General features: G+C 39.6%; 1 protein-coding gene across 1 annotated transcript in view; it reads left to right on the top strand.

Annotated features, from left to right (window-relative positions):
• LOC306761880 (TLC domain-containing protein 3A-like) overlaps positions 1 to 20158 on the top strand; it is a 31744-nt gene that overhangs the window by 994 nt on the left and 10592 nt on the right. The window contains exons 2-3 of the mRNA XM_079248208.1: positions 11273 to 11359; positions 14975 to 15194. Of these exons, the coding sequence (XP_079104334.1) occupies positions 11273 to 11359; positions 14975 to 15194 (307 nt within the window). The remainder of the gene's footprint in view (positions 1 to 11272; positions 11360 to 14974; positions 15195 to 20158) is intronic.

Raw genomic sequence — 20158 nt, forward strand, 5'->3', positions numbered from 1 at the left:
TATATATATATATATGTATATATATATATATATGTATGTATATATGTGTATATATATGTATGTATATATGTGTATATATATGTATGTATATATGTGTATATATATGTATGTATATATGTGTATATATATGTATGTATATGTATATATGTGTGTGTATATATATGTATATGTATATATGTGTGTGTATATATATATATATATATATATATATATGTATATATATGTATATGTATATGTATATATGTGTGTGTATATGTATATATGTGTGTATATATATATATATGTGTATGTATATGTGTATGTATATATATATATATGTGTGTATGTATATGTGTATGTATATATATATATATATATGTATGTATATGTATATATATATATATATATGTGTGTATATATATATATATATATATATATAGATAGATAGATATATCAGGAGATAGATAGATAGATAGATAAACTATAATATCAGGCCAGGTAGGTTGTTTACAAGTGGTGCAATAAAAATACATAGACACAATGAATGATCATGATTAATAATCGTGATTGCAATATTGATCTAAAAAATTGTGATTACTATTTTGGTCAAAATCGTGCAGCTCTACTTTAAAGTTATCGTGTTTTTATAAGAGAAGAGTTTGGATTAATGACACACTGCAGAACTTTTGCTATTTATCCGTCACGCACCCCCCATCGACTGCTAAATCAGCATTTATCTTACATCCTACCTGACCTGTTAGCTTTCTTCAGCCAGCAAAAGATGATGTTACGATCACTCTTGTTTGGTCTCTTTTTCTCTTATTCTTCTTCTGTTTCTTTGCTGAATCAGCAACGCTGTGTTCAAAACAGCCAGTTCCTTATTGTCCCGTGAAGCGAAACGTCGCGTCCTGGTTCAGAAAGTTACATAGTTTTTCAGCAGTGGGACGCCCGCTCGCCAGGGACTGTTCCAGAAATCTGCTGAATGCATTGTTGTGCGCTATCAAAACGGGTCATAAGTGCATATCTTAAAAGTCAAAAAGTTACGGAGTGGGTCTTTAAAGTGTTATTCACGCTTTAACTTGTACTCCCTTTTAGCGGCGTGAATTTTTAACGGGCGATTAGACATGCGCTGTCTGCATAGTTTCAGGAAGGGATGCAGAAATAAGGTTGTGATTCTGCAGCAGAACTGGACACAGAAAAGGTCTTAGACATGGACAGGTTTGTTTTATGCTTCTCTGGACAAGTCTAAGGTCATTTTTACTCTTAAAGTTAATGAAGTTACCACATAACTTGTGTTGTGGTCTCAAATACCACCTGCTGTACTGTGCAGGTCATTTAGCGGGCCACCCTCCTCTAAAGACAGTCCATGATGGACAGCTTCTGTTACGACTGGCTCAGTTTTAATAATCTGTGCAGGAACTCACAGGATTTGTTGGTTATTTTTATTAAATTATTCTCAACATTGTCGCTTCGGACCACAACACCAGCAACAGCCTTAAACATTCACAAGCACTTCCTATTCCGATGTTTTGCATTTCAGAATAAAGGTTCTTCTTTGTGCAAATGTTGCAGCTTCCAGCAGAAACATCCTGATAATTCTACACGCAGAAACCTGAAGAAGCTGGAAACGCTGTGGGAGTCCTGCAGGATATTTATTCCTGTTTAGATGTTTGTTTCTTAACAAAGATGAGGCTGGCAGAAGTGGTAAAAGAGATCTGTTTAGTGAATTTCACAAGTAACTAAAGGGCCTGTAACTGCACATACACAAGAGCAAACAGGACAATTACATGAAAACAATGAATATCCTGCAACAGTACTTTTTGAGACAGATGCAAAATCTGCTATCAATATGCGATTAATCGTTAGTTAACCCAAGACATTATGCAGTCAATCGTGATTAAAAAATTTAATTGACAACCCTACTGGATAGACCTAAAATAAAAAATGTCATTTTAAGTAATTTAACAGCTCCAATCTACGTGTTACAGTTCATTTTTAAATATTTTTGTCGTTGCTCCTCATTAATAGACATTAATATGTGACAGTAAAGCAGACTGTGTTGTGGTCCTGCAGCTCAGGGGATCACCTGCTGCTGTGACTGCAGTTTGATGCTGCATGAAGACCAAACATCCTTTGTGTTCTTCGGGACGGGAAGGAGGTCACTCATCAGCCGCTAACAGAAGAATAACCACATACGTGCTTTCACGTTACTCACCAAAAGTCTTCAATTACATCCGAAAAACTTGCTGGACTTTTTCATAGTTGCTTTTTCTTTAAAGTGGAACTATTATGTGCATTTCAGGCTAATTTATTTTTATTTCTGAGCCCAGAAGGGCTGGGATTGATGGAGTTATTGTCACAAATCACTGTATTTACTTCAGACCGACCCTCTCCGTAGGCTGTCAGATCAGCCTGTGGGCAAAACGAGTGGATTGAGACTCTTCCGCATTAAGCCCCGCCTCCCGCCACTGCACTACAACGGGAGCGCGCACCGCAACTGCTTTTGCCATCATTGTAACATCTCATAAACAGAAGGATTAGGCTAATATGAACTCAATAAAAAAAAACAAAATACAATGTCAACACATAGCATACAGCCCTACGTGTTGGAACCTGAATCAGACCCTGAAAACGAAGTGGAAAACAGCAACCCACAGCAACGAATGCAGCAGGATGTCTCTCTTTGGTAAACTCACCAGCCATCGTTGGGAATAACTTTATCCCACGTTTTCCACCCGCCTGATGTATTTGTACATGCCCTTGTTAACCAGTAGAATGTAACCAATCACCGAACCTTATCCCCCGGGACGTCACAAGGATTTCCAAGTAGAAAAAACTCTCTAAAACGACAAGTTTTTCGTCGCCATTGGAAACTGAACGGAGAGCGTGCTGGAAGTCAAACTCAAACTCAGTAATGCGTTTAGGTGATAAAAAACAGTGTCGTTCACGTGTCTGATGAGGATTCAACACTGTAACACTGTAGAAAGCTCAGAAAACTCCAAATACCATAGTAGCACCCCTTTAAATAGAGTCACTAGAGGGTACTGGAAAGTAGGGCTGCAACGATTCGTCGACGCTGTCGTCAAAAATTGACAAAGAAAAATTGTCAACGATGAATTCTGTTGTCGACATTTGTTGCAAGACACATTTTTCCAACAGAGTGAGGCATCTCACTTCAGCACAATCTCTGCCGACTCGCAGTACCATCTTTTTTGTGTTTATTATCATTTGCCACATAATTAAAGCAACGTCATGCTAAATTAAAAAAACAAAAAAGTTATCCGATTTGTTGACTAATCGTTTAAATAGTCAGTGACTAGTCGACTATTTAAATAGTCGTTAGTTGCAGCTCTACTGGAAAGTCGCTAGATGTAGCGGTGAAGCGGAAGTCTATCATTTGCATCAGTGTAGTCGGTGCACCAGGAAATTGTGCACTGACAAACATTTAGCGATTAAATGCAGACTTTTTTTTTTCTTTTTTTTTTTAACGCTTTCCTTTTTCTGTTAATCAATCATAATTAAGCTGTGATGTCCCACCCCTAAAAATGATTTGTAAGTTTTCACTGATATATTTGAAGAAGTAATTCTGCATGGTTTGTTGGCATGCATGATATACAAAAGTCCGTCTTGTGGATAAATAAGGTAGATCGAGGAATGTTGCTCAATATCTGATCCATGAAGCAGGTCAATACTTAATATAGGATCCAATATGTCTGACTCAGTAACAAATAATCATAACAATTAAATGTTTGTTAATATACAAGATTAAGTTGTGATCCGATATCAATTCGAATAGAGATCAACCAATCGAGATGAAACAAGATGAAAGGTAATTAATTAGTCATTTATATGAAAATCACTAAAAGACAACTAGAATATCATGTAACATGTTTATTCCTGAGCTCAGGTATGTCATTTAACCCATTTAAATAAAATTGTTCTTATAACACAGACAGACCTGTAATATACATGCTGGTTATTGTATTTTGATCCGTATCATTGATTCATTAACCACATGATCGATAAATTAGGGTATTGTTAAACCTTAAATGTATACTACTACTGCTATCAGTTTTACTAGATATGACTTTGCTTTTATTAAACATCTAATATTTCAGGTTTTACTGGTAATTTAATGCTGGAGATCAGGTGCCCAAAAATGTAAGCACTGCAGAAATAAATAACTTTAATATGGTCCGTGTACACTTCTGAAGTTGATGAGAAATGTAACAGATTAAAGATCTCACACGTCTTCATCTTTCCTCCTCATCAGTTGCAGCAGAATTTATGTAAAGTTGCCAAGTCTGAAATATCAGAAAGTGTTTTAGGGCTGTGTAGGGCTGCCTCTTCTTCTTCTGGAATAAAACTTATTTTTCCTCATAAAATGATGCTGCCAGATTTCTTGATGCATTATTTCTTGTACAGCAGTGTCATTCCTAGGAATGTTAATGCATTATCCATGTATAGCAGTACATGAAGATTGTGGGAAAAGGATAAATAATATTGTTTTATTGGAAGTACATATATTACATATTACAGATAAACCAATCCACTTTAATTCTGATGCGGTTCTGATGTCTGAAAGTGGTATGAATGTATTTGTGTGGACGTCGACCGACGCGTGTTCAGGTGATGCTGCAACAGCACATCTTTAGATGATCTCTGTGGCTGAAGCAGAAGGAACCCCTTCCCCAGCGAGGACCCTCTTCTTGTGACCTGTGGTGTGTCTGTGTTGTCAGTTAATGTGCAACATACTCAAACTAGGGCTGGGTGATACGACCAAAATACGACCAAAATCTCTTATCCGGATATAACTCATCAGTTATAGTCATCTATAACTCATCTCTCCTCATTGGGGTCCTCTTCACCGAGGGCTGCCCCTGCTCTGACTGCATGGGTGTTGCTGTGTGGGCTGTCCCTGTATGGTGGGTCGGGATCCAGCGCTGCAGCCTTACAGTTGTGGTGTGGGTCCTGTCTGCTCGGACCCGGGTGGCCCCCACGGTGATGGCCTGGGTGGTCGTGGGTGGGGGTGGTCCTTTGTGTAGATGCACCTTGAGGATATCGTTTCCTTATCTGGTGCTCATGTACCTGGTCATTCGTCCTCTTTCAACTGTTATAGGGGCTAATAGGGCACGGGAGAGGGTGGTTGTGGGTGAATGTAAGGGGACTGTGGATGTATGTGTGTGTATGTTTTATCTATTTGATGTAAATTGTTTTATTATGTAAAGCACTTTGTATTGTTTTTTTAAGCATGAAAACAATTAAGCATGAAAAGTGCTATAGAAATAAAGTTTGATTTGATCTTATATCCCCAGAATGAGATACATATAATACATATAATATACATATAAAACGATATATAATTGTTTGTGTAATCTTGTGCCAGTCATCAGGTATGTGTCAGATGTACTTTGCAACAGCAGCAGTGATCTCCTTCCATCTGGGGGAACTATGCCGTATGACTATTCACGGGTAAATACCTGTTGTAGCGTTTGTGTCTGGAGTTTATTATGAGCTTTTGCCTCCACTTGACGCTGCTTTTGCAGCTTTTGGTCGTTGACTCTATTCTTTATTCTGATTCTTAGCAGGTGATAAAATGAGTTAGATGTGTCGGAGTCCGTTGTTGGGACTGTGAGCTAGTCTGTTGTCGGTTCCACGTCGGTCTTTTTATATCCAAACCAGATCAAGACAGAAATTTCCCCTCTTTTATGAACAATCTCATCAGTTTGGGTTGGCTGGTCATCTTTTAGTGAATTATCCTGCTCTGAAACATGTCTGCTACCGTCTTCCTCCATATTTGCTTATTTCTTGCAGCGTGCATGGTGTAAAGCGCATCCTGATGTAAAATACTGCAGTAAAGCACCTTATTATGGCGTAAACTATAGAGTCTCATATGAAATGATAGACGTTTTCCATCATCCATAGGATACCTATCATATCACCCAGCCTAACTCGAACCTAAGTGACTGAATCCATTAAAGAGCTAATAATGCGTCAACACACCCAGTCTTATTTTTAATGGAGTCTACAGCATGTCACAGTAAAGCCTGTTTAACTTTTTAATGTTTTTTTTTCCAGTCTTAATTAATAAATATTAATTTCTGACTGAATAGGCCAGAGTGGATCAGTGCATTTCATGGCCGATGTAAACATCTCCTCTTCTGACTCTAGCTGGAAGGAAAAACGTTGCTAGATGTGTCGCTAGTCATTTTAAAAAGCAGAAAAAGATGTCAGATATCTGAATTCTCACTGAATGTTCCCAAATGCAAGTTACTGGCTGTCAAGGATATGTGCTGGAGTGTTTGTCTCGTTTATAGACTAGCTTTGTTGGCGCTCAGACCTTTGGGGTTTGGCAGATGCATGAGATAGACGTTGAAATGCGTTTCTGGAACAGACTGTTGATGCTACATGCTGCTACGTTTCTGCTGTTCGGGTATTAATCAACAAGTCAGCTAACCAGACTACCATCTTTTCCATGACCATTGTTTACCACACGGGTCTTTAAGGAATGAGAAGCTGCTGGTTGCATTAGTTAGAGTTAAATAACTTGCCAGATTAAATCCAGGTGGAGGCATGTTTTTAGCTAGGCAGTGTTAGCTTAACTCTAAGTGTAGCATTAACCTACTAGATTAGGTCTCACCAGAAGGTCCATCCACAAAAAAATACAATTTTCACTGTTTGCTGTCGGTCTCCGCTCAATCAGCGCTTCTCTGGTCAAAATTTAACCATTTAAAATCGATAGATGAGTTCTTTATATAAACCCAGCTCTAGACTGTTTCTAAATGGAACAAAATTTGTTCAGATTTAATAGAATCAATACATTTCTCAATAAAATATTAATGAATTTATTCGTTGTTTTCTATTTATGGACCCCCCCCCCCCCCCCCTTCAGAAAAAGTAAATTAAATAAAATAAAAATAAATAATAAAATAAATAATGAAAAAGTGAGGATTGGTTGATTCATCTGTTTATGTGAATTCAGAAACAATTAATAGAAATGGTATAAAGCGTCTCTTTAACAAAGCTGGAGCCAGTTGATGTCAATGATTAATATTAAATGATTATCTTATTGATAAGCTGTGACCACTGCTGGTCTGCTGAAGAAGCAGCACAGGCCAGCTGCTGCTGCATCTATTTATGAACTGGTGAGGCTGTGATGGGGAGAGAAAGAGAGACTTCCTTTTTGCTATTAAATGCACTTTGCTGTTTGCTTCTTTTTGCCTCGGCTGTCACTTTGGTTCGCTCTGCTGCAGTGCCCATGGCCCCTGCTCAGCCCATTTACTGGAGGAGCGAGAAAAGCAGCGCTGCTGCCTACAGAATGAAACAGTCAGTAAAAGACTTGGTCGTAGTGGAAGGAAAACTCCATCACTGGCCTGACGCAGCAGGACAGAGAAGACAACATTGCCAAACAAGGCATCAAGGCATTCTTCTTTTTTCCCTCTTTCCTCTCCCCTCCTCACCCCACCAAGCTCAGCACTTCATCAGCTGGAAGGGGGTGTGTGGGGGGGGGGTTATTGGCAGATACAATGAATACACTGTGCAAAATCTAGGTCTTGTGACAGAGAATTCACCCATACAGCCGAGCAGGCAGCGGGGTGTTGGGTTGCAGTGTGTGTGTTGGGACACCTAGTCTGAGCAGCGAACTCCCAGCTCAGAGTTGGGATTTTGTAATTGCTGGTCACGTTGCCCTCGTTGCCACACTGGTGTGACATGGAGTTCCTACAGGAGACCACATGAATACTTTCTTCTATTTTCAGTAAAACATTGATTTCCTAGAAAACACTAGTTAAGCACCGATATGCAACCAGCCTTCAGATGATACTCGTGGTGCTCCGACGTGGGAGTTCCTGCTGTGTTGGCGAGGGTTTGTGACTTCATGTTTGTTACTACACCAGATCCACGGGGACATCCCATTAGCGCCGATCACACACCACATCTGCGTCATCATCCTCACTGGAGACGCATGCAGTTCTGGGGCTAAGGGTGAACCATGGAGGTCGTGAAAACGGACTCTTACTGTCTTTATTCAGCTATTTTTGTTTGTTTTTTTGGTCTTCTGCATTTATTTAGTCTAGTTCTCTTCAGACCTCTATATAACAAACCAAAAATAGATCCATGAACAACAAATAACTGATGGATTAATATACTGTTTATTGAAAATGTATTTTTGTAACAACAGAGGAGCGAGAAATGTGGAAATATGAGCTTCAGGGAGCGGTGAAAGAAAGACCACATGGACAGTGGCTTATTTGGAACAAATAGGACAATTTTATATGTGGAGACAGCTAATGATTGCATGTTAATGTAATCATTTTCAATGCTCTTTTCTTTCAGGAGCACCCTTCATAGGTCATTACATTTTAACTATAGCTGTGAAATTAACATGTTAACAAAAACACTTTAATGTGTGGAAATAATGTTACATTTTACGTTTGCATAAATAAAGTTATTACGTATGTCTTTAAAATTATCTCGGTGACAGAAGCTGACTTTGGTTATCTTATCAGTAAACAAAATCCACCTAAAAAGCCAAAATCAAACCTCCCTAATTTTTATTTATTGAGCATTTATTTGGTCAAAAAGTTATTGAGCATTTATTTGGTCAAAAAGTTCGTACAACCCAATCGTAGGCTACTTTTATTTACGTGCCCTTTATTTCTGTTGGTCAAAGAGTTAATGGGACTGTGCAGATTCAAGTAGCACCATAGACTGTATAAAAAAGATGGACGGAGCCTCCTTGACGTCACCCAAAGGTTTCTGAAGAGCTGAATTGGAGCTCAGTGGGCAGTTCCTACCATCGCCATCCTGGCAGGGGCATGCGTGTCGTCTTGCCCGGCTACAAACCACTGTTGTTCTGTGTTCTTTTGACTTGAAGTGGGAGATCGGGTACCTGTCAATCAAAAGGACATGCCTCTGGATATGCCAAATTTCGAGATTAAATTACTTTTAAACGGGGGAGTTAGAAAAAATTCACTCCCCCCAACCTGACCTATTAAACCTAAAATGGATTTTTGAACCAGGCTGTAAACATGTTTATTTCTGCTGTGAAGTTGGTCTTTTTACCCATGAGAGTCTATGGAGATTTGCTCTGTTATGCAGCCCCTAGTGGATGAAGGGGAAACTGCAGCTTTGTACACTTCCGCATAGGCTTCACTTTTCACCGCCGGAGGCTCTGTCCATCTTTCATATACGGTCTATGAGAAGCAGAAACACATCTCTCATTCCCTGTAATCCCATCAGGACTTTAACATGCTAACCTGTGTGTCTCCTCATTCATTGGCCTGTAGGTGATGATGAGTTGGTATTAATGTAAAGCAGACCCGGCATTGCGTTAAAGGGGGGCGAGCCATGTTTTACAGCAACTGAGAGCAGGGGGAATAAATTACATGTTTTCTGATTTCAAAGCAGCTTACTGTCAGTGCTGCCAAGTTGGAGAGCAGCCAGGATGAGGGCTTGCCTGAGCCAAAGCAGTCATTCATGGTTTGAACAAATTGGTGATATAACCCAGTGTCCTGCTTAAATTGATCAAAAAATAACCCTGTGATTGCAAACTGAACATTCATCAGGTCACTTTATTTCCTGCTTAACTGCAGAAGTTTAGCAGCATTGCTGTTTCATCGCTGACAATTTTCTCATGGCTTCATGTGCTAAAAGTTTCCTCTGTAGCTGCAAAGGCCTTTTCAGGGTGGTGTGCTGTATGTGTTGTGCCTGCAAACAGTGACACTTCAAATAGAGATGTACCAACTTCTCCTATGTCACTCGTCTGTTTATAGACAAGGAAAGTTGAGGCCCAGCACTGCTAATCCCGAACTGAACTCCTACGTCTGACTGATTGAGTTGCTCACCTGAAGGAAAGCTTTCCAAGTGTTTGTCCTCCACATGGAGCGATCAATAACACATATGTTTTCATGATGAACCACAATTTGTTATCTTATGCTAATAGCAGGACGAAGAAATGAAAGCAATGTCTTCTTTCTAAGAATACATTAGTGGTAGGGCTGGATAGACATGCTTTTCTCTCGATTCAGTTTTTAAGTTGGATTTTTAAACACAAGATCACATGAAAAAGTTTACAGACTATCACAAGCCATGTTACCCAAATAAAAATTACAAATAATATAAAATATAAAAATTAACTTGGTTTTTAAGATTCATTCAGCAGCAATGTTTCTGAACCAGCTGTGTGAACTTATTGTCCGCTTCCAAAAGCCTGAGCTGCATATAAATGTGCTAGTTTCAGTGTATGTTGGCTTCCTGCTGCCGAACGTTTCTGCATTTACCTCAGGATGGCGTCTTGCTGGGTGGGCCATAACGCTAGTCGTCTTACCGCGGTATGGGATGTTTATTAGAATTTACAAACAGCTTTCCACTTGTCCAGCTCTGCTTTTCCCTTTAAAATAAATTATCCAAAATGTTTCCACACTTTTGATTTAAAATGTGACGGTGGAAGATTTGTCTCTGCACATTTCCGCAGGTTGTCCGCCGTTCTCCATCTTCTGTTTTAAGTGTTTTCTAAAACCGAAATAATGTTGTGTAACTAGAGAGAGGAAGAGAAATGTTTTGCCCTCTGCTGGAGAAAAGCAGTAACTTCTTCTACACCTGGCATCTAAACATAAAAACGTTTAAAAAATCTATTTTTGACCCCAAAAAAAATCCTTTTTAAAGTTGTTAAGCAAAAATCCCATTTTTATGTGAATTGATTTTTCTCACCCACCGCTAAATAGTGGATAACTTGTTTAAACACGAAAGGCAATAATTTAAAATAAGGATGATTAAAGACTGAGAGAGAGGAGATGTAGTAGCATCGTGATCCCGAAGTGTCCTAGCGGTGCTCTGGAGCGGTGGGATGGAAGAACACAAATGTCCAGAACATCAGCCGTGGACTTTTTGTCCAGACCGTCCATCCAGGCCCCTAAACATGTAAGAATGAGTCAGCAAATAGTTTGGATCATTTGCAGCCACTCAGTGTCTGTGGGTTATTTCGTTCTTTCTGCTGACGTTTGTTTTGGTTTCTGTTCGTTGCCACTAATGTGGATCCATAGACGCATCTGGAACTCTCGCATGCTCAGCCTCATCTGCTGTTCTGCTGTGAAGAAAATACTCTGTACTGTTTAGCATCATGCAGACTGTTCACTTCCACCCCCTCCCTCACTTTTCCAGCCAGGAGAAAGCATCTCCAACAAGGAAATCTCCAGTCTGAAGTTGAGCACCAACTCACCTGAGTCTCCACAGAACCTCTACCGAGAGCAGATATGTGAATTTCTCTAAATCCTTTCTTGTGTCTGTTTTGCAGACTGGTGTCCTCCATCCATGCTATCATGGCAACCACAGCGGGGGTTATCATTGTGTCATCATGTCGAGGCAACGTTATCAACGACAGGTTAGACCTCATTGATCCTAATTATTAATGAATTACTGCCGTTTGAAATGCACAAACCTCTGAATCCTCAGAAGTTTGGGAGTTTTTAAACCGTGTTAATAAAACAAAGTTTCCTCACAGAGCAGCACATCTGCTGAGTGTTAATGTTTGTACAAAACGAAAGACTAAACGATGCTCCGGTGTTGTTTTCTGTTATAAATTCTCTCAATGTTTATTCAAAACCAAACGCTGCTCGGCCCTTGAAGCTCTGCTTGAGTCAGCCTGACAGAAATACTTTAACAAGTTGTTTAGAGAAATAAAAGGCACAACATTTAATGGAAACTTCCACATGGTTTTGTTTTTACATGGAATATTTACCAGTTTAGTTTGTTTACAGAAAGATATGAACTGTAAATGTTTAATACTCCAGAAATAATTTCAATAATAATTGTTGGGTAAATCAATCATTAATCAAGGAAATAATCATTAGAGTTGTACAGATTTAGTCTTGGGCAACAGTTCACCCAGCGTCTCTTCTGGCCTCTTGCCTTCAGATCAGCTGACTGTGTTTGTGCATGCTAGCGTAGCATTAGCCTCCTTGTGCGGTTCAGATAGGTGTAACACTCGGCCAGCGCTAGCGGTTTAATCCTCCTGAGTCAGCAGCCGGACCCAGGCAGTCCCTGTTCCAGGCTGCTAATCTCAGTCCTCCCTCCCATTCACCCCCAGAGCTTAATTCCTCCGCAACACTGCTCAGTTCTGCTGCCCTGTGACGTGCACTCGGCCTGGAGCTTATAGACACATGCTCCACAGTCAGACCCATTCACACTCCACTTCATCAACCCAGTTTATTTACATATAGTTAAAAATGTGGAAAAACAATTAAAGTTATGGACTTAAAATGATCCAAGGAAACCAAAGTAACATAGATGGTTTTCAGTGTAATTTCCATTCGCATCATGTGGGATTTTTCTGTTCGACTTAACTCCAAAATGATAAGTTTTATCTCAGTGTTGCTAAAATAAAATGGCTCGTGTGCATGTTTCATTGCCTTAATGCAGTGAGCGTGCACACTCCAGAGTCAGCTTGCCTTCCACCCTGAGCTGTTTGTTGTGTCTTTCTGCTCTTAATCTCCATCCTCTGACTTTTAAGAGCTAAAGAGCCCAGTGAGAGGTCAGAGGTCATTAGCTCAGCTCTTCCCTTTAGCGTAATGCCATTCTGTCCACATAATTAACCTCCACGATAATCGGTGCTCGTTAGAGCTCTGCGGCCATCTGAGCTGTTTATTATACTGTACTTACATAAGACGGACCGAAAGCCTTTGCATAATTTGCATTGGAAAGAGTCCTGGCATACATTAAGAGGGCGTGGATGGTCTTTCCCTCTGGAACAAAAGGTTTAGTTTAGTTTGAACTAAATCACTACATGGTAAAAATCATCTGCTGTAGCAGCAGGAAGAACATACATGTGATCCTGCTACGTTCAGAGCACCAGTAGGTCACTGAAAATGATAGGAAGATATCAGTGAGGATGACATCATCCTCTTTTATATGTCAGGAATTTTACAACACTGCCTCAGAAGCTGATGTCTTCATTATTTCATGTGAGGCCAGGAAAGACAAGTTTGTTTTCGTAACACATTTCATGTACAAGAAACTTCAAAGTGCTTTACATAAAAGATTAAAAGCATCGCAGTGGGGTGCAGGAGAAACATTAAAAGTATGAAGAGAGAAGAAATCATGTTAGGACATGATTAAAATGCTGTGCCAAAAATCATCTTAAAATTATTTAAATCATGTCAATAATAGAAATCACAACAAAAACAAGCAACAGTCCAGATCAATTAAAAGATAAATAATAGTTTTATTTTTTTTTCAGGCGAAGGACTTCAAGTATACACCTACGTATTAACACACCTACCATGTATTTATTTAGTCATTTATTGGTTGGTCTAATAATTTAAACATATTTTTTTCTTTTTCTTTTTTTTTTTTCAATTTGTGTTTTTCTACAAGCATATTCCTATTTTGAGTTAATTCATCTTTAATTTTATTTAGTAATTTATTAAATTTTTTTGTAGTTTTATTTTGATATTTATGCATAATATTGCCATATTTCACATGTATATGTGTTTATTTTCATGCATTTATTTGTTTACGATTGTGTGTGTGTGTGTTTCCTTATTGTGAAGCAGTTTGATACCTCATGAAATGGAAATTAAATCCACTTTAAGAATAACATCCAACAATGAATAACAAAGACTTCTCCTGTTTTCTGTTTAGAGGTTTTTACTGCATGAATGAAAAATTGTAGTTGTAATCTGTGACTCAGCAGTAACCAGACGTAACCTCCCATAGAGGAGTCAGATGGCTTTCATAATGTTTAATCCATCTTTCTGCCCGCCACTTTCAGAGCTGGTAAGTGCTTCAGTGCTGCGTGACCCTCACACAGAGTTGATGGTTGCAAACGTCACGCTGGTCAGATGAAATACATTCTGGTTCCATGTTTCAGCTTAAACTTAAATCTGCCGTTGTCTCATTATGATTCAGACTTGTGTTGTTGTGCAACGTCGGAGCAGCTGGTACAACACAGAGTGGCAGCAGAGCAGATTATACTCTGTTAGAAGTCATTTGTTCGCATGTCCATGTGCAACAGTTAAAACACGTCGCATGCTACGTCACTTAGCTTAAAAGTCACTCCAAAGCAACGAGGAGTAGCTTCTCTCTCCTCCCTCCATGCTTGGATCTTTTATCTGAGTTAATCGGAGAACATCTCACCTGCTGCAGTGACACTGGTAGGCCTCCCGAGCTGTTTCCCTATAACCCACCTCCAGTGTCTCTTAACCTCCTGTAACACATCCCCAAAGTGGGAACATACCAGTAACTGCTGGAGCTGTGTAAAAGCCGAAGTCTTAATGCTGAAGGATGTCAATGTGTCACAAGGTCATCACATAACCTAGAGAGACACACCGCTGAATAAGATGTTGTGCAGGTGCAGAAACAGATGTGCACATTGGGTTAGCACACAGCCGTTCATCCAGGGTGGGGCAGAGATATCGTTCTGAGATATCCTGTAGATGAAGCTTTGGTCAAATTAAATCAGCTAAAATTTAGTGGCAGACTGACCGTATGACTCTGGATCCTGTAGCAGAGCCACGTCCTGGATGGCCTCTGATCCTGAGACACCCAGTAATGTACTCTACTGAACCCCTCTGTTAACCATCATCTGGCTCATAATGCGGGTAAAGCTCACCCTTAGCCCTGGGAGAACCCTGATCAAGTCCCAGTAGTGACTGGAAAAGCTATTTACCCTGCTGCTAACTCCCCAGCTGGTTCCTCAGGGTGATTAGAGAAGCTGTGTTAGACCAAGAAAGGAGCCATGACTGTCCTGTAAAAGCTCACGAGGGCCTTTTTCCCTGGTCTTTGGCTAATTTTCTTGTGTTTCTGTGTGTTTACACCAATACAGAATCACTTGTATGACGTATGAGTTCTGCTTTAGACTTACCGCGGACTTATCTGTCGCCATTTTTTGTGTTTAGCATAAAGATCAGAGGCTTTTGCTAAATGGTAGAATTATAATAAAACAAAGAAAAAGCTATGTAATCAATAATTGTCTTTAATATTTGTCTCTCTTCCTCAGGCACTGGCTGGCCACCTACTTTGTTATCTGGTACGGCGTTCCCTACATGACGTACGACATCTTCGCCATGTATCTCAGCCATTACTACCGTTACCGCGTCAAAGGGCACAAGGACTACAAACAGCATTCGCTGAGGACCGTAAACTCCTTCGTCCGCAGAGAGTTCCTGCTGGTGCTGCATCACATCGCCCTGCTCACCATCCTGCTGCCCGTCACGCTGGTGAGGGGGGGGGGCATATTGTCAGTAGTCCAGACCAATAATTAAGGGAGCTGGATGGTGAAGGCAGCTCTAGCCATAGATCTCCTGCCTGCTGCATTGGCTCCTGGCAGGAATCAGGAAGATGAGCATGGCTGGTCTCAGTTTTCAGTAACGGCTCTTTATCCTGGATGGCATCGATCTTCTGGGATTGTCTATTGGAAGTTATCGTTGTTTAAAGTGCTTCTTAAGTCAAGACACTTAATATGAATAGATTCACATTTATAACTAACCCGTATCGTAAAACTTTCCTGATCACAGACGATCATTTCATCTTGCAAGTTTTCTAAAATTTATTGTTTTTAGATATGCAAATGAGATATTATAGAACAAAAAACCACTCATTTACATTTTTGCAACAAAGTCAGAGTTTAAAGGTCATTTTGCATTTTGTTGTCATATTAGAGTTTAAAGTTTTTACTGAGGGGAATTTAGATATCCCGTCAATAACCAGAAAGACCTCCATTTTTGCCATGTTCTGAGGATACAGTGTTCTATAAACCAGACTGTAAATGAGATGCGAAAAAACCCTTCAGTAAAAACTTTATAAATCCACACCGAAGCTGATTCGGACAGTTTGATGTAAGTGCTTGTGAAGTGGAGATATTTGACCCAGCGTATGATGAAACACTCATTTTGAGAAAACTGCTTTTAAATATCTGAAAAGATTTTATATCAGATCCAATTGGATTCATGACAACATCTAAACAGAATATTTACAACACATGAAGGCTGACAGATGGACAACTCAGCATGCCAGAGCTTCATCTGAACATGGTTACAGTCACATGTTCACACAGGTACAACCTGTGAGAAAATGTGAATTATTATATTTAACATAGTTTTGTTATTAGACATTATTTGCAGATATCAGATTAAACCAGATTTATAAAAATAACCATGCAGAATATTTATAACTCATCAACGCAATTGTGGTGCTTCTGGTAGGTTTTAGCAGGAATACAGGAAATCCTTAACTTTCCCAGTGCTTCTGAGGGCAGCAGACCCCAGTCCTAATTCACAAGTCTAGAAAATGTGAACATTGATGTCACACGTGACATCCTGTCCTGCTGCATCCTGGGAGGAGAGCGAAGGACATCTACAGTGTTTTTTTTATTCATCGAGTCCTGTCTGACTCCTGGTCCTGCTCAGTCGGGACAAATCAATCTGCTGATCAGCTTCATCTAAACTAGGGGTGTTTGGAAACCAGTTTTTCTCTCTGATACCGATTCTGATACCTGGTTTAGTGAAGGTGTCTGCCAATAGAGAGTACAGATCTGATACCTGTGCTATATACACCATATACCCTTACTAAGTTTGTGTATATATAAACGGTAGACTGAAAGTTTTTATTTTCTTTTCTTTATGAAGAGAATTTTAATTGGATCTTTTTTTGGAATCTAATAAAATGAATAATTAGACTAAAAGTTGCAGCTTTTTAATAAAACAGATTGGCCCCTAAGAGACGCCTGCCTTTTAGTTACCGGTTTTCTTGTTTCACAGGTATAAACAAACATTTTTCCAGAAGTTACTTCGCGGATAGAGTACCAGTACCTCCAACGGTTGTCACAGAAATGAGCAAACGTTTGTCCTAAAGCTTGCAGGATTTTTTACTTGCTGCAGGAGCAAAATGTCAGAAAAGGCCTGTAGGAAGTTTCTAACTCTATCTCTGTGATGATCGTGTTTTCATCTAGTGTGTGGTTTCTTTCTTTCTTCCTTAAATAGAAACATTTTGAAGATGAAGTAAAGTTTGTGTGAGGAGTAATAAGTCAAGTGTTCCATGCCAGTAATGCATCATTACTGTGCACTCTAATGTTGTGCTGTGGTTTCAGATCAATCTGTGCATAAAGCTGCATTATCTCGCAATGATTGCTTAAGTGGCAGCAAAAATAGACCTGGAGCTGCTGTCATGGATTACCTTTCATGTTTTCTGCTTGTAAGTCTGGGATGTAGGATAAAGCCGTTTGGAAACGTTTACACCAGTTCATTGAGCTAATTTACCTTCTCACAACACTTTTTACAGAATATTTCAGAGTTTAGAAGTATATTTAGCGACTGAACTGGCAGGGTTTAGTCATTGGCCTTATCTATGGCTTTTCACATTAGTTCATATTTGTAACCTAAAACTGAGACATGAAAACAGGTGGTTTGCTCCTTACAAAGGAGGAACAGAAAGAACACCATAAGTAACAGTTTTAATGAAAAATGCTGCAACACAGCATGGAGTGAAATCTTTAATCATCCCTGTTAACAGTAAGAACGAGTTTGCTTCCTTGACTTCCTTTGGTTAAAGTGAAATACCCTCTGAACCTGAGGACTTGCTCTTAGGTTTGCTACTGGGGAATTTGTGGTAGCATTCATGTGGGTGAAGCTGGTCCAAGAGCCTCAAAATTCATCATTTTTTAAGCCCACTCTACAACGGACTGGGAGTAATGTGTTGCTTTCTCCACTGTTGACCCTGCTGAAGTCTGACCGCGTCACTTTATATGTATTCAGGGTTTGACGTGTTACATGTGCACAGAGCTTCATGGAAAGAAAGGACTTCACAGACGACTACTCTCAACTCTTCCCATATTAAAAATATCATTTATTTTATTCGTAACTCCTTGATGCCCGATGTAGCAAATTTACAACAAATCAGATTTTATTTGATTTGATTTCATTTAATTTTTTTTATTTTACTTTATTTTATTCTATTGATTTTTTTTATTTTATATTATTCTGTTTTATTGTTATTTTTATTTTATTTTAGTTTATTCAATAATTTACAGTAATTTATGTATTTTAGTCTTTTTTTTTTATTACCTTTTTTTTTTTTTTTTTTTTTTTTTTTACTTTTTTTTTGTTGTTGTCTGATTGTGAATAAATTCAAGCATTAAGGAATGATGATTATTTTTAGCTGAGGGATTTTAAGGCTGATGTGTATTTTCTTCTTGTGCCTGGAGTGGGGGGAGCAGTGGTAGAAATGTGCTGATAAATGACAAAATCCCACATTTTAAAAGCAGAATTTTAATATGCCTTAAGCAGAAGATTGGACCTGATCTCTAGTTTAATGTGTGGTCCATCGAGGGGCTGCCGTCTGACTGTTGAAAGGAAAAACAAGTTGACTGAGGTCAAACACAATAAATGACAGGAAACTAAGGAGAACATTTGGACTGTGGTTATTGATTACCTTCATTGAACAAATACAAGTAAATGAGTCTTTTTTTCAATATCCCTGAATTGTAAGTGTTCCAAAGCAAAGGCGTTGCAGTAAGAATGCACCGGAAGGGAGAAAGAAAGGCAGAGACTTGGGTGAACATGAAAGCATCCAAGCTTAGTAAACAGATTTAAATAGATGACTCCACAGTAAATCTTTAGGGAAGACGCTATTTTTGCAGTTCTCATTGTGAAAATGGGGAATTCATTGAATTGTTTTGCAACTTGGGCACCAAAGTCAGTTTATTTCACACAAGTTCATCTTCTGATTCATTTCTCATTTCAGTGTTGCAGTTTTCAAACACATAAACATATTCTGACTCAAATATTTACTCTGAACATGTCTGATATATCCAGAAAGTAAGGTCCAGGTTGTTCGTGAAAACTTTATGATCTGTGGAGTTAACAGGACATGTTGTGTAACCAGTCCTGTTTCCGTGCTGTATCCCAGGTTAGCGAGCCAGGTGCGGTGGAAACCCAGGCCTTTGTTTGCAGGGGCAGTCAGTGGCTATATGAGATCACATTACCCTACATTATTCAGCTCCAGCTGCAGTCATCCTCTCCTTTTTTTTTTTTTGTCTGAACTCACATCCCCTTCCTTTGTCTCTCCACTTGTTCCTTCACTCATCAGCTTCATGCCAATTTGGCTTCCCTGCATTTTACATGAGCTGGTTAGCTTATCCAGCAGGTTGTTAAAGGGCAGCAACATGCAAGAGGAGGAAAAACACAGTTTTAAAATATCTGGACGTGCTTTTCTGGGAAAAAAAACAGCTGCAGTTGATAAAAATTGTAGATAAATTGGTGACAGTCCAGATATTGTAAGCAGAACTAGTTCCACCTGTGCAGCTACTGTTATGATGAGTCAACATTTGAACTGTGAAAAGGCCTATATCAGCTGAAAGTAGGTGGGTTGATAAGAGTCAGGGAAACTGGAAAAATAAGCTGCTGACTTCCAGTTGAGCAACCAGAGATGGCCTGACCTACAAAAGGACATTCTTTGTCTATGTGATGGACCAAGACGGGCCAAATTCTTACTGCCATGCAGCCAGTCGCATCAGACCAAACACATTCATCAAAGAAACGCAACAGAAGAGAAGAAAGAGACACTGCAAGAAAACAGACGAGTCAACAAACTTTTACTGGCTAGAGAGATCTCAGAGAAAGAGACGGGATGAAGAGGGTGCTGTATCAGCCGTTGTTAGGAAGATCTCAGAGAAAGAGACGGGATGAAGAGGGTGCTGGATCAGCCGTTGTTAGGAAGATCTCAGAGAAAGAGACTGGATGAAGAGGGTGCTGGATCAGCCGTTGTTAGGAAGATCTCAGAGAAGAGACGGGATGAAGAGGGTGCTGGATCAGCCGTTGTTAGGAAGATCTCAGAGAAGAGACGGGATGAAGAGGGTGCTGGATCAGCCGTTGTTAGGAAGATCTCAGAGAAGAGACGGGATGAAGAGGGTGCTGGATCAGCCGTTGTTAGGAAGATCTCAGAGAAAGAGACGGGATGAAGAGGGTGCTGGATCAGCCGTTGTTAGGAAGATCTCAGAGAAGAGACGGGATGAAGAGGGTGCTGGATCAGCCGTCACTGAAAGTTCAGTCCTGGTGTTTTAAATCTCACATCTTGTACAGATGTAATGAGGGTTGAAATGATGCAACCAGGTACCGACGTAGACCTGGTTTAACGTTTTACCTTGGTGGTCCATGTCATTCTTAAGCAGGCAGATGGCAAAGCCACT

This window comes from Telmatherina bonti, assembly GCF_933228915.1.
Source record: "Telmatherina bonti genome assembly, chromosome: 10".
NCBI classification, from domain to species: domain Eukaryota; kingdom Metazoa; phylum Chordata; class Actinopteri; order Atheriniformes; family Telmatherinidae; genus Telmatherina; species Telmatherina bonti.